At 69.9% G+C, this 14,627-nt stretch overlaps 1 protein-coding gene across 1 annotated transcript in view; it reads right to left on the reverse strand.

Annotated features, from left to right (window-relative positions):
- The window catches only part of PLXNA1 (plexin A1), a 42,093-nt gene that overhangs the window by 12,389 nt on the left and 15,077 nt on the right, over window positions 1-14,627 (reverse strand). Inside the window, exons 4-20 of the mRNA XM_079934824.1 lie at window positions 12,760-12,900; window positions 11,988-12,088; window positions 11,653-11,776; window positions 11,416-11,569; window positions 11,070-11,169; window positions 9,810-9,924; window positions 6,969-7,169; window positions 5,296-5,392; window positions 5,034-5,227; window positions 4,803-4,954; window positions 4,582-4,702; window positions 4,216-4,352; window positions 2,852-3,019; window positions 2,424-2,517; window positions 2,020-2,259; window positions 1,791-1,934; window positions 1,353-1,587 (exon numbers count right to left, since the gene is read on the reverse strand). Coding sequence (XP_079790950.1) covers window positions 1,353-1,587; window positions 1,791-1,934; window positions 2,020-2,259; window positions 2,424-2,517; window positions 2,852-3,019; window positions 4,216-4,352; window positions 4,582-4,702; window positions 4,803-4,954; window positions 5,034-5,227; window positions 5,296-5,392; window positions 6,969-7,169; window positions 9,810-9,924; window positions 11,070-11,169; window positions 11,416-11,569; window positions 11,653-11,776; window positions 11,988-12,088; window positions 12,760-12,900 — 2,518 coding nt within the window. The remainder of the gene's footprint in view (window positions 1-1,352; window positions 1,588-1,790; window positions 1,935-2,019; window positions 2,260-2,423; window positions 2,518-2,851; window positions 3,020-4,215; window positions 4,353-4,581; window positions 4,703-4,802; window positions 4,955-5,033; window positions 5,228-5,295; window positions 5,393-6,968; window positions 7,170-9,809; window positions 9,925-11,069; window positions 11,170-11,415; window positions 11,570-11,652; window positions 11,777-11,987; window positions 12,089-12,759; window positions 12,901-14,627) is intronic.

A 14,627-nucleotide genomic window follows, 5' to 3' on the forward strand; every position in this document is an offset into this window, starting at 1 on the left:
GCATGAGGCCCCCCAGGCGAGGCTTCCGACCCTGCCCAGCCCCTGCCCTCATCCCCAGGCAGGACGATGCCTGTCGTCTGCCCCAGGGCTGCCAGCATTCACTCACGGACCCTGCAGGACACTCAAGGCCTCCCCTACCCCGGCTCCTGACACGCGAGAGACCGCCAGGCACCACCCGCGCCGCCCTGTTCACCCCTCGTGACAGCGCTGGACCCAGACGGGGCTCCCAGAGGCACAAGTGAGCTGGGGCTCAACTAGAGCCCCCCGCCTCCAGCTGGCTGGGGACACCCAGCCCTGAGGCCCATCTCACGCCAGCCAGAGAGGCCAGCCGGGCTCAAGAGAAACCAGCACGGGCGCAGGCTACTGCCTGGAGCCCACACGGGCACACAGGAGCTGAACCCCCCAGGGCCCCCGTGGCCCTGGCCTGGGTGCCCACCACTCAGTGCCCACCCGCTGGCCTCCCAGCAGCCGCGACCCCAGTACTCAGCACCGGCGGGTACGGCAGCACCTGCTCCATGGGGACCAGCCCTGGGCCTACGGGTCTCCTGGACACATCGGTCCCCGGGAACAGCTCTGTTCCAGCTGGAGACCACCATCCTGGCCCTTCCCGCCGACCCGCCGGCCCACCGTTCAGATTTCCGACGCCGCCTGCAGCCCCTGCCCTTCTCACTCCCTGGGCCGCCCCCACCTGCCCTCGGGGTCCACCTCCCAGTCGGGAGCTCCCGGGGGAGCAGGCTTTGGGGAAGGGGGCATGTGGCCAGGTGTGGGGATGCCGAGCCTGTCCCTGTGGCCGTCCTAGCACCACGGGGAGGGGGAGCCGCAGAGGAAGGGGGTCCTGGGAGCGGAGTGAGGGCCTGGCTGGGCCCCAGACCCCGGTGAAGCCTCCCCGCCGAAGTGGCCTGAGCTGGTTTGCGTCACGTGCACCCCAGGGTGAGACAGACACACGCCTGAGCAAGCACCCCGCGGGCAGAGGCAGCCCAGGCCCGGGGCTAGGTGCGCACAGGGAGGCTGAAGACGGGCCCCTTCCTCAGTGCCCCCCACCGGCCGCCGGAGGGAACCAGCCGCGCCAGCACGTGGACGAGCACGGCCCACAACACCTGGGGAAATGGCCCCCCGCCCGGAGCGGGCAGGCCCAGCGTCCCCGCACCTGGTGGTACGTCTGTCCTACAGAGGAGACTGAGGCACAGAAACGCCGTGTGCCCACCTGGGGTCCCACGGACAGGCTGGGACGCAAAGGGGGCTCTCTGGACAGAGCCTGCGTTTCAAGCAGCGCCCCGTGATCGCGCCCAGTCGGGCCCCTGCCCAGCCCCCGGCGCCCCCCACCCCGCACCCTCCCCGCGGCCCCCACCCACCTTCCTTGCACTCGAGGGCCACGCGGGACTCCAGGTTGTCCATCTGCAGCTGCAGGCGCTTGAGGGTGCGGTCGGCGTCCCGCGACTTGCGCTTGTAGGCGATGAGCACGGCCACGATGACGAGCAGCAGGAGGCCCCCGCCCCCGCCGATGCCCACGATGGCGGGCAGCGTCAGCAGGCTGTCCGAGTACACCTGCAGCACCCCTGGCGAGAACTCGAAGCCGCCGGCCCGGACCTGGGGGTGCAGGCCACTCAGGGGCGCCCCAGCCCCGCACGGTCGGCGAGGTGGGGGCGCGGGCACCCAGGGCAGACGCTAGGCCCGCCGGGGCACCAGGGAGGGGCTCCCTCTGGGTGGGAGGCAAGTCTGGGGCTTGCTCAGAGCGGGGCTGCCCTACGTGGGGCCCAGGAGGCTGGAGCTGCCAGGACCCGTGGACGCACCGTGACCTTGTGCTGCCCGGTGAGGTTGGGCGACTCGCAGAGCAGCTGCGTCTCCGACACGGTGAGGACGCAGGGAGTGGAGCCGATGAGCACCGTGTAGTTGAGCCGAGAGTTGCCGGGCGCGGGTGGCAGGAGGTTGCGGCCCTGCGGGGCAGCGTGGAGTGAGCGGGGGCTTCGCCGGCCCCCCGCGCCGGCCCCCCGCACAACCCCGCCCCGCCGAGCAGCCCACCTTGAGGATGAGGGGCGAGCTGGGCTTCAGCTCCAGGAGGCCGGTGGGGCTGAGCGGCTCCAGCACAGGGTCCGGGTAGTAGAGGAAGGTCGAGGTGTTGAGCACCAGCAAGGCCCGGACGTCGTCCATGACGAAGCCCAGCTCGTCTGGCCGCTCGCCCAGCTCGGGCGGGCTGCGGGCAGGGTTGTCCACCGACGGGGCCCGGCACACCATGGTGGTGTCGTTGTACACCTGGCAGCTCTGGGGATGCAAGACAGGGACACTGGGCTGGCTGACCCATGCAAATCCAGGCTGTGACACCGCGGGGCTGCGGCCACACCCGCACACGGTCCCCACCCCTCCCAGGGCCTCCAAGTGCAGCTGGGATGGCAGGAGCTGCGGGGGCAGGGCCCAGGGGGACTCACGTTCTCCCTCTCGACGCCTCCGTACTTGGCCCGGATGCGGGGTTCCCGGACGGTGGCCAGGTTGGTGCCCGTGACCGTTAGCAGGGTCCCTCCGCTAAGAGATGAGGGAGATGGAAGTCAGGGGTGGAAGTTCCGGGGCCCTCTGCCCCGGCCCGGCACAAACGGGAGGGACCAGACACACCACCCGGCTCGCTGCAAGACAGCGAGCGGGTTAGTCTTTCAGCACCACGTTTGGCGGCAGGGCCACGGGTGGGGGGGAGCGGAGGGCCTGGTGCAGGAGCCCCACACCTGGTGCTGGTCTTCGGTGGCTCAGGACAGGGGCGTGGGGCTCAGGGTGGGCGGGACGGGGTTCGGGGGGGCTCAGGAAACCTCGGATGGGGGTCGTGGGGTTCAGGACGGGCAGGACGGGGGCCCAGGCGGGCTCCCACCTGTTGATGCTCCACTCGGGGTCGATCCTCAGGATGGTGGGGTCCTCGGTGTAGTTATATTTGACCTCGGGGTTGGTGAGCTGAGCGCGGTTGATGTTGATGACAATGGGGGCACTGCCGGGGCTCTGCCCGGGGGGCGTCAGGCATCGGATCTCCCGGGAATTCCTCCTGAGGACGCAGGTGCTGGAGCTCACCTCCGAGGCCACCGAGCGTCCAGGCTCCACCACCAACAGGCTGAGCGCGAGTCACCAGCCCGCCCGCTACATCTGCCTACCTATGGCACAGGCCACGGCGGGCCTGTCTCCAGGCGGGGCCCCTTCCCGTCAGCCCCTGCGAGGGGCCGGGTGCTGTGTGTGCCTACCTGGGCCGCAGCCTGGCCCTCTCCCCCATGCTGCCCTGCGTGGGCGGGAGGCTGAGGGGCGGGTCCTGCCTCACCAGCTTGCTGTCCAGGTGGCCCCACCCCCAGCTCCGCCTCCTCGGCAGCGTCAACCGGCAAGCCTGCCCGCGCCCCAGCTCGCGAGAGCCTGGCCCACGCGTGCCGAGAGCAGGCCTGCGGGGCGGGAAAGGGCTCGCGGGCCTCACAGCAGCCCCGCAGCGGCTCCATCAGTCACCCGGGCAGCCGCAGGGCCCCTCCACGGGCGGGGCCCACGGCTTCAATGTCCTGGGAGGGCTGGAGTACCGCGCTCAGCGCCAACTGCCGCTCCGCGGAGGGACGCACACGACACACGCACCCCCCGCCCCCATCATCCCTGATCTGAAAACAGGCTAATCGTGGGCCTGGGCCGTGAGTGGATGAAACGAGCTGGCGGGGCTGGGGGCGCTGGGTCCCCCCCAGGGCAGCGGCCAGTCACCGCCGGCACCTGCCCCATCCCCTCATTGCCTTCACCACAGCCGCCAGGCCCGCGCACAGCAGGCTGCAAACACCAATAATTAGTCTGATAACAGGTAATTACCGCAGGAAAATATTTAAAGGCCCGCTCCATTATCATCCCTAATCTAAAATTATCCACTTCAGGGCTCCGAGCCTTTGTCAAGTTTTCCTCTTTCCCTCTTAAGAATTTTTCTAAACGCCCTTCTCACGTTCCACAGGACTCCCCCAAAACCCAGGACAGAGCGGCTGTGCCCGCCCCTCAGACCCAGGCCCCACCCACCACCCCGCCCTCCCCGCTCCGGGGTAGCCTGTCTGTCTCCATAGTAACCTTCTCCGCCTCTAGGTTTCCATAGTGATCACCCTAGCCCAGCTCTCCACAGCCCTCCAGCTTCCCAGGCAATGGGAGGGGGCACCAGCCATCTGAACCCATGACCACAAGGGGAAGGCAGCCTGTGCCTGGGGTCCCCACTGCCCGTCCGTCCACACCCCGTACCAGGAGAATGAACAGGGCCGGCCGCCGACAGACACAGCCACATCGCTGCCTGCGTTCAGGTGGCTACCCTCGATGCCGATCCAGGTGCCCCCCGAAAGGGGCCCGCGCGCAGGGCTCACACGGTAGAAGGTCGGCGTCTAGGGGGAGAAGGGATCTGCTGGAGCCCCAGGGAAGCGCCGGCATCCCCAGCCAGGCCCAGGCCCGCGCTCACTGGGTGTGAGACACCGCCCATGGGCGGGGCCACGCCGCAAGGGGCGGCATCAGGCCTGGGGCGAGGGGGGAGGGGGCGGGGCCCATCACTCGAGGCTGCCCGTGGCCCGGGCCAGCCCCACAAGCGAGCCCTCAGGGCCAGGCGGGCGGGCTTACCACAAAGGTGAAGCGCTTGGGCGACAGGGCGCGGTAATGGGGGGAGCAGTCCCGCACGCACACCTCCACCAAGGCATCGTGGGCCCGCAGCGCACTGGCGTCCCCGATCTCGCAGACGATCCTGCGGGCACAGGGGGCCTCAGCAGCCGTGGGCGCCAGGCCACCGCCAGCCCCACCCCACCCCACCCCACCCCCCCCCCCCGCCCGCCGGCCGCACTCACTGCTCGGCGCTGATGTACTCGCTTTCCACGGGGCTGCACAGCACCTTGCCCACGCGCACGCCCAGCCGGACGTCCTCAAAGCGCAACCCCAGGTTCTCGCCCGTGATGGTGAGCCGCGTGCCTCCCTGCCGCGGGCCCGTCTCAGGGGACAGCTGTGGAGGCAGAGGCTGGGATGCGGGCCGGGCGCTCGGAGCGCCCCCCGACGCCCCCCAGGCCCGGTAGCCTGCCCACCTTGAGGATCTTGGGGTCGGCGCAGCGGCTGCTGCCGTGGCGGGCGTGCATCCAGGCGGCGGGCGAGTCCGCGGGGCAGTGGGGGCGCAGGGAACAGCGGCGCTCCGCCACACACCAGCCACACTCGAAGCGAGGGTCGGCCTTGAGGCAGAGACCGCAGCTCTCCCGCAGGGCCGGGCACTTGTACAGGTGGGCTGCAGGGAGGGGCTGGGCGTCAGCGGCCACCCTCGGCCCCGCCCCCCAGCCGCCCCACCCAGCTTACCCTGGATGTTCTGCGGGTTGTCGATGACGAAGTGGCCGTTCCACACCACGGACAGGTTCACGGGCAGGTCACTGACGTCGTTGCCCTCGTAGGAGTACTGTGGCGGCAGGAGAAGTGGTCAGGCCACACGGGCCGAGCCCGGGCCGCTGCCCAGGGCCTGTGTATCCCTTGTGGCCACCTGCGGGACTGGCCGCTGGGGGCCCGGGCTCAGCAGGGCGGGGTCTGGGGGCCAGTCTGGAGGCAGGCTCCCCACAGCACTGCCCACCTGCGGGCCCGCGGAGGGGGCTCCACCCGGGTCCCCCTCTGCACAAGGACGGCCACGGCCCTCAACCTCCAGCGGCTACAGGGGCACAGCCTCCAGGGTGAGCCCCCGCCAGGAAGCCAGGACTCCCCGTACCCCTTGGACACACGTCAGGGTTGCTCTGTGAACCTCGGCTTCGTCTCCAAACGGGCTCAACGAGCCCTCCTCCGGGACTGCCCTGAGGTGTGAGACGTGTGTCCCCTGTGCCCTGGCACCCCCGACCCCAGGCTGGGCTGGGCTCAGGGTCTCAGCCCTCCCCGGAGAGCCCAGGCCCGGACGCCCAGCTGTGTCCCACTTTCTGCAGTTGAAGACTTGCGCTCCACCCCAGGGCAATTCATCATCATCTTATCTGCAGGGATGTAATTGGATCCTATCAAACTCTCTAACGCTCCCTTTTCCCTTTACACAAGGGCTGCAAGAAAGATAAATGTGGGCCTGGGGGGGGGGGGCGGGGGCACAGGGACAGAGGTGACAGAGGCTCGGGGATGGGGGAGAAACCGAGAGACAGCTGGCCTCGGGGACGCGCAGAAAGGAAGGAGAGGGTGCAGGCAGTCAGGCCAGGGGAGCCAGAGTGAGGCGCAGGCGGAGGGTGCAGCGGAGAGGAGGCAGGACTGGACAGGCCGGCAGGCTCGGGGAGCCTCGGGCCCGGCCAAGGGGCCGACCTGTGCTGGGAGACTGTGGCGACCGCTGGACCCCAGCCCCCCCGCCAGCACAGACCTGGTGGGCCAAGGGTCCACTGCCTCTGGAATGGAGCCTGTCCCTCCCCAGGGTTCTGGGGGCCTTGCAGGTGGCCCAGAGGTACCCACTCCCCACTCAGGGCCTTGGCTAGCCCCGGGAAACCCACTGCTCTCCTGGACAGATAGGCAGACTGAGGCCTGCTGGCAGTCACGGGGCGAGCCGGGCGAGCGACACACAAGCCGGCCTCAGGACCACCAACTGGGCCCTCTCCCCTCGCCCACCAGGAGGTTCTGGCCCTGCAAAGACCACCATCCCTAATTCGTGGAACGAATCAGATTTGAGGCTCCGAAGGTGACTGCCTCTTGGCACGTCTGGGTCGGGGGAATGCACCGGCCACCGTGCACGGCTTCTGTGTCCGGACACAGTACGCCTTAAAGGAGCCGGTGCTGTCACCCTGACCTCGGCCCCCAGGGTCACTCCCCCGCACCCTCAACCCCAGCCCCCTCACCCAGGTGCCACGTCTGAGACACGCTCCCTCCAAACGCGGGCGTGGCTCTGGGCGTGGCCCCTGCAGCCTGCTCACCCGCCGGGCTGAGGGGCTGGCACGGCCTGGGGGCCAGAGGTGCCCCCTGAGCAGGGCGTGGCAGACCCCACTACGCGCAGCCCTTCTGCTAAGGCAGAAACACGGACCCACCGAGGAGTTCTGGCACTGCAGGCTGGAGCTGTTGAAGCGCAGGGCGGCGACGCGGGCCGGGCCCCCCGGGAGGTGGAACAGGCACTCATAGCCCCGCTGGCCCGACTGCGGCTGCGGCAGGTTCCGGGCGGCCAGGGTGATGGGCTTCACCACACCCACCGGCACGTAGATCTGGGTGGAGGGCAGGATCTGCGGGCAGTCCTGGGGGACAAGGCTCCAGCTGAGCCGGGGCGGAGGCTGGCGGGCGGGCTGCGCGGAGCCCGAGCTCCTCCAAGACAAGAGCCCTGCGCCCATTTTACACGCCGGCACACTGAGGACGTCGATGACGGCCAGCCGGGCCCGGGTTCCGGGCTGCACGCTGTGAGCTGGGCAGGCCCGCCCCGGGGCCCGAGCGCCCTGCCCCAGGGTCCTAGGACCCCACCAGAGGGGCCCCATCTGGAAGCAGCCGAGAGGCCCCTGAGGCAGAAGCAGGAGCAAGCTCTCAGCTGGGGGCCCGGGGAGTAGATAAAAATAGCCGGAGCGAGCACACAAACAGCCCGGCCCCCGGGCCCAGCGCGTCAGCAACACTAACTAACGCAACGGCCCGGCTTCCCTGCAGCAGGGCTGCAGCGACCGTGGAGGAGCCGGCCCGCAGGAACCCTGCGGAAGGTGCTTTAAATAGAGACGCTGAAAACAGACTGCGATCCCCACGCCCCACGGCAGCTCCCGCGGCACCACGGGCCGGCTCTGCAGAGGTTCTGGGGGCCCCTGGGGGCACTGGGGGAGCAGAGCTAGCTGAGCAGGACTGGCAGGCTGACTACTGACCACCGGATCTGCGGCTGCCCTGACGGCCACCTGCACACGGGGCACTGACCGGCACGTGGGCTGCGTTTGGAGCTCAGGCTGCAGCCCTGTGGGAGCTGCCGGTGTGCACGGTGGCCACCTGAAAGGGCACCCGTGCCAGCCCCCAGCCCAGGGACGCCCCTGCTGCCCCTCCACATCCCTCAGCAGCCCCAGCTCGTCCTGGCCACCAGGCCCCGCTCCCACTGTCCCCCAACCTCGCACCTTCCCTCTCCACTGATACCACCTCTGCTGCCGGGAGGCCAGCACCGCTGTCTGTCCCCCTGTGGGTCTCGGGGTGCAGGCTCCACGCCCCTGTCGGGCCATAGCCTCCCTGTGGCTGGGCCTCGGCACCTCATGATTCCAGCCATGGACGGGCGTCAGCCCGGGCCTGGCCCCAGCCTCCTCGAGTGGCCTGAGACCAGGCTGAGCCGGAGGCAGCAGGGAGCTGATAAGCAGTGTGGACGCAGAGGCTCTGCCGTCCAGGGAATTCGGGGCCTATGAGCGAACGAGGGACCGCGACTCTGTTTTCATAACTCAAGTTAGGTTCTCCTCACCTAGAGCCCCTCCTCTCACACAAAGCAAGGAAGTGTCTGAAAGACTGACCTCCATTCCGCTCGCAGGGGCACCGGCCTCAGGCCCAGAGCCTCCTGGTGACAAGGCTGCCGGGGGAGCACACGACCCACTCACTCCTGACCCTGGGGAGGCCGGGTCTGGGCGCAGGCCACCCCCCGGGGCTGCTCTGCTCTGGGGGTGCTCCGCGTGGGACCCCTGCCGGGCCACCCCGTCCCCACCGTGCTCTGGTGGCCGCCCCAGCCGAAGCCGACCGGGCAGACGCGGGAGCACAGGGACCCCGTCCCATCCCGGGCGGGAAGCAGAGAAGTGCTGGGACTGGGACCCTGCGGCCTGAGCACGAGCTGGGGAGGGGTCGCCCCGGGGACCAAACCTGAACCAGGGATGGGGGGACTGTGGAAACGTCACGCTCCTTAGGGGCGTCCCCACGCGACCTGGGACTGGCTGAGGAGGGACCGTCTGTGAAGTCCATCCCCAGACAGCCCCCCTTGACCCCGACCAGGTCCCCGGCCCCGCCTGGCGCAGGCGAGCTCCTGAGCAGGGTCTACCCCCCTGCCGCTCCCGGGACGCCCATGCCAGCCCTCCCTGAGGGTCCCGCCGGGCGGCCTGCTCCGCTGGAATGGCTCGAATGGGCACAGAGCTCAGAGACGGCCAGGGAAGACCGGGCCCCCACCTCACACGTCCATTCTGCTGCCCCCGCCCCCTGCCCCACCCCCAGGACCCCCGGGCCAGCTCCTCAAGCAGGCCGCACACCTGGAAGCCCACCTGCCCACCCCACGTCCCCGCCTGCTCTTGGCCCGCCCCCGCCATTGCCGTCTTGTCCCGTATATCTATCCTGTACGTCGTCACCAGGGAGTGGGAGAACCAAAGCCCGAGGGAAGGGGGCGGGGCAGCCAGGGCAGGTTCTGTGACGGGCAGGTCCAGTCCAGATGCAGCCCCCAGGCGCCCCATGGCTGGTGGGACTCACACCCTCCTACCCCATCCAGCCAACAGACGCGCTAGCTACCGGAGAGGCAAGGCCTGGCATCAAGGCCTGGCTCCGCACCCGAAGGCTGGACACGGGGAGCCCTGCCCCCACCCCCTGCCGGGCAGGCCCGGCTCAGGCCTGGTGCTCAGCCCCACTGCTCGCTCGGCTCCGAAGCAACTGCTCCCTGATGGCTACTGGCGACCACGCAGCCCTGCAAGCGACTCCGGGAGAGACCAGCCGCCTGCACCTCGCCCAGCCAGCTCCGTCCACGTGGACCCAGCCAGACACGCTCCCAGCTAGCTCCCGGCGCACTGGGAGGACGGTCCCTGCCCCCATCGTCCCCGGACGTGCCCTGGGTGTGACGTCCCCAGGCCGATACAGCCCCGGAGGGCATCCCCCATACCTTCCGGCCAGCATCCCCACCACCCCAGGCGGCACCCAACTCCTCCGCACCTCCAAACCCAGCCCGCGGGACGCCTCACCTCGGACACGTTGACGCGGCCCTCCAGGAAGGCACAATCGGCGGCGTTGTGTGTGCACACGTGACGGTACTTGCACCAGTGGCAGGGGAAGGAGCCGCTGACGCAGGACAGGCAGCTGCAGGCAGAGGGCGCGTGGTGAGGCCGCAGCCCGGGCCCCCACCTTGCTGCCGATCAGGGAGCCGCCCCAGGGCCTTTGCACAGGCCGCTCCTCACTGCTCAGAGCTGGTCTGCTTCTGCCTGCCGGGGCTCCCCTCCCTCCTCCCTCCATTGCCTGACAGTCCACCCCGGCGCCAGCCAACAGAACCTCCCAGAGAAGCACACGTGTAAAGCCGGTGCCAGGCCACGCGTGACCATCAGCGCTGGAAACGCGTTAGTGCAGCCGAGGAGCACGTTATAAAGTCCACCTTGTTCTAATTCGCTGAGATTTAAACGTAGGTGTCGAGTGGCGGCTGCAGGCTGGACGGCCGTGGTAGACGTCGCCTCCCCGACCAGAAAGCAGGCTCGCCTGGCAAGGGCCTGATTCGTTCCAACGTGTCTCCAGGGCCTGGACGGGCCGCACAGCCCGCACCTCACCTCACCTCACCGTCCCTGTAGCGCCACATAACCCACCGCCCTGCCTCTACAGAGACCCGCGACCCCTCCAAGCCTCGGCGCACAGCCCCCGCCCCAAAGACTCCAGCCCGCCCAGCGCGGGGAGGCTGGACCCCAGCGCCAACAACACCCAGGCCCACGGTGGGCGCCCCACGAACAGCCAGGAGTGCGTCAGCCTGCAAGTCGGTTGACAAACGAAAACACGATTGAAAAATTAAGCGCCTCGGCTCGAGGCTGACCCCCTCCCGACCCAGGGCTCTGGCCGCTGCGGGACGCGCAGGGGGCCCTCAGCAATTCCTGCTCTTCCTCTGAGGCTGGCGCGCTCGCAGAAGACCAGAGGCCCAGGGAGAGCGCCCACACCCAGCTGTCCGTGCCCCAGGGGCTGCCCGACCCAGAGGGGACCCGGACCCCTCCTGCCCCAGAGCAGCAGGTATCCAATGCCCGAGCCCCGGCTGGCCGTGCCCTGCCTGGACGACGCAGCAGCGCCCCCAGCTCCCTGCCTTGCTCTGGTGCCCGCGGCCCACTCCCCACTCGAGGGGAATCAGCACATGTCGCACCCCAGCTGCCGCTCCCGCCACCCGGCCTCCCCCTCGAGGCCCCGTCCTGGCTCCTGCGACCCGACCAAGTGCTGCCCCGCGGGACTCTGTGCAGGAGGCCAGAGACACTCACGACTGGTGGACGCTGCAGTTGTAGAAAACGAAGTCCACAGACGCAAACTTCTTGCCCGTCTCCTTGGACTTCAGGTAGAGCTTGACCACCCGCTGGTCTCCTGTAACAGTGGCACAGGTTCCGTCACCAGGGCCCCGGGGCAGCCGAACCCAGGAGGCCCGCGCAGAAAAAAGGCCTCGCCGAGGACCCTCCCAACGGCCAAGGGCACCGCCCCCGCCCCCACCCCCGCCCCGCCTTCCCCTGACGCCCTCCTCGGTCACCACGGGACGCCCGCCCACTGTCCCAGTGACCGTCTACCCCCGACAGGAGGACCCCGCGCTGCCCAGGCCGGCCCACTCGGCCTCACCCTGGCCCCGTGTGATGGGCGCCACCTCCTGCGCAGAGGGGGAGTGGCAGTGAATCCGGCCATCCTCCAGGACGCCCTCAGACTCGGTGAAGTCCTCAAAGGAGCAGTTGACGCCGGCCGAGAGGTCGGGCACATTCCAGGCCTGCAGCACAAGCTGGGTGGCAGGGGAAAAGGGTGACTGGCCAATCCCCCTGCGCCGCCGCGTTGCCCCACCCCGGCCCCAGCAGCCGCGCTCACCGGAACGTGAAACGTGGTCACGGACACGTTGCGGGGCTGCACCGTCAGCTGTACACACTGCAGCAGGTCCGCGGCGAAGCGCTGGGGCTCAGCCGCCCGCTCGCAGGCGTCCCGGCGGGAGCAGCTGTGGGCAGAGGCGTGGGGCGGGCTCAGGCGAGAGGCCAGCGGAGCCCCTGACCCACCCTGCACCCCATCCAGACCCGGGAAGCTGGGCTCCTGTCACTCAGCGGGTCACGGGAGCCGGGCCCCCAGGCTCCCAGTGAGGTCGCCGGGCCCCCAGGCTCCCAGTGAGGTCGCCGGGCCCCCTGCCACCCCCACGGCCTGCGCGGACTCACGTGCTGTGCAGGACACACCAGCCGCAGTGGGGGTCCCGTGACCCCAGACACAGCTCACACGACGTGTACTGCACACAGCTCTCCACGGGCACCCGAGTCACCTGGCAGGAAGGGCCTCGGCATCAGGTCCTCTCGGGCCTGTCCTGTCCCCCACACACCAGGCAGCCCCGTCTCGGGCCTTCCTCACGCGTTGTCTATCCAAGGGCCAGTCCTGGGTGACCCTGACCGGCCGAGCCAGGCCAAGCAGACCGGGCCAGTCTCCAGGGCGCGAGTCGGTGCGGGCGACAGCTCTGGCCAGTCCCTCTCGCTCTGCTGCACCCCGAGCTTCCCAGGGGAGCCCCAATCCTGAGCCCGGAGGCCGGCAGGGCACCGCTTACCCCAACCTCGCCGGCTTGGCCCGAGACACAGAGCGACCGAGTAATAACCCGATGGCGGGAGGGGGCAAAGGGGAAGGGAGCCACCAGGAGAGAAGGGAGGCGCGGCCCCACCTGCACCCCTCCGGCAGCCACGGGGTCACCAGGTGGAGCAGAAGGGCAGAGGCTGGCTCCAAGCAGGCTGGACCAGAAACACGGCACGCGACCTTGACGAGCCGGCCAGGCCAGAGACCGGGAACGGGGGGCCCCAACGGACACCCCAAACCCCCAACACCACTCCCCTGAAAACGCTCTCGCTGGGCACCTGCTCCCGTGGGTGTGCAGTCGTCCAGGGACGAGGGGCAAGCCTGGAGGCTGGCTGCACAGTGACGGCCCCGCCCGCTCTCCGGGGCACCCACCTGCTTCTCCGTCATGGCGTACAGGTACTGGCGGTCGGGGCTGAGGACCAGGTCACGCAGGATGGGGCTGCCCTCTTGGGCCACCACGCTCTCGTAGGCCAGGGCCGGCCAGACGCCGGGGTTCGCCAGGTCCACCAGCATCTGTGGCAGCGAGAGCCACGTGGTGCTGCCTCAGTGCCTTCCAGCCGCTGCCCACCCCCAGCCCAGGTGTGGGGTTGGGAGCGCCCCAAGCAACCCCCCCCAAGCCCTTGAAGAATGAGGCCGAGGCCCCCCCACCACGCCCAGGAGCCGGTGCGGCCCAGCCCCTTTGCCGGGCGTGGGGGTCTCTGGGGGCTGGAGAAAACCACAGCCCTCCAGCCACCACCCGTCCCGAGCCGCACAGCCACGTCCAGGGCAGAGGCGGCAGGAGCCCGGGGCGGCCTTCCCTGGGGCCAGGCTGGGCATCCCCATCGCCGAGGGAGGGCTGTTTGTGCAGAGGGGAGGGGGCACGAGGGGCGGTGGGCCCGCAGGGACGTCCAGTGCAACTGAGGAGAGAGACCAGGATCCTCCCAAGTGGGAGGCAGGGGGGCCCGGGGCCGAGAGAGCGGGCACCGCCAGCACGAAGGCGGGAGGGGGGCGGATGGTACAGGCATGAGGAAATACACGGTCTACGTCCCAGACACGCGGGGGCTCACTCAGCCAGCTCTCGCCCGCTGCGCGCCACGCTGCAAGTATCTTTAGCTGCTCTTACCAAACAAAAGTATTTAATTAGCAGCGAGAGCCAGGGGGCTTTCCAGAGACGGGACTCGTGGGGCGGCCGGCTCAGCCCGCAGGCAGGCTCCCGGGGCCGCCAGCCCACCTCCACCTCGGCCCAGCGCCCCTCCCTGGCGCCTCACGCTGACTGGACAGGGCAGGGCAGGCCTGACCGGCCAGGCGAACACCCCCAGCTCGGGCCAGCTCCATGGCGGCTGGGAGAGGGCGGCCGGCCGGGGAGGCCAGGGGGAGGGGGAGGGGAGGGCCGCATTCCTGAGCGCCCGCGGCCACCCCCCCACTTCCGCTCAGCTGCCGCCCCGCCGGGCAGGCAGGCTTAAGTCAAACCAGACCCGGAAGAGCCGAGTCCAGCGCCTGCCGGCAGGGGAGGAAGCAGGACTGGGCCGGGAGGGAGGAGGGGGGCAGGGGGCGTGCAGCAGCCCAGCCTCAGCCCCCCGGGTAGGGCCTGGAGGGGTGTGCCCGTCCAGCTGTCCATCCGCCACGCACCCAGCCTGCACCCCCCAACCCCAGAGCCTGCTGCCCTGCTCTCACAGGGAGCTGACTGGGCCCTGGCCACGGAGGCCGGGAGGCCGGGAGGCTGGCCTCTGCACCCACACCACCTGGGCCCAAGCCCTGTTCAGGCGCGTCCCGGCTGCGGGGCCTCTGCCTCAGGGTCCCCCACGCAGCCTGAGCGACGGGAGCCTCCCCCAACACCAGAGCCACTCCGGGGACTAAATGACCCAGCAGAGGGTGCCCGGGGGGCCAGGCCCCGAGGCAACCCCCAAAACCCAAGGGCCGGCCACAGAGGCGCAGCAAGGCCAGGCTGGACCACAGCCAGGGAGCGGGCACTGGACGGCCAGAGAGCAGGGCAGGGCACCAGGGGGGACCCAGAGCTCCAGACTCATCTCAACACGAATGGCCCAAACCAGGGTCCTTTGCGCCTCTTCCCTGCAGGCGCCTCCACCCGCCGCAGCCCCCCTGGAGCCCAGACCTGACACTGCCGGGCCCCAGCCTCTCCCACCCGCTCGGGGCCGAGGGTGCAGGCTGGGGCGTGGACGTCGCATCAGCGGTGCCCCCACCACCCCGTAGGGGACAAGGGGGACAGTTCAGGGAGGGGGGCACCCAGGGGAAGGCACAGT

This window comes from Stenella coeruleoalba (genome assembly GCF_951394435.1).
Source record: "Stenella coeruleoalba genome assembly, chromosome: 10".
Taxonomy (NCBI): domain Eukaryota; kingdom Metazoa; phylum Chordata; class Mammalia; order Artiodactyla; family Delphinidae; genus Stenella; species Stenella coeruleoalba.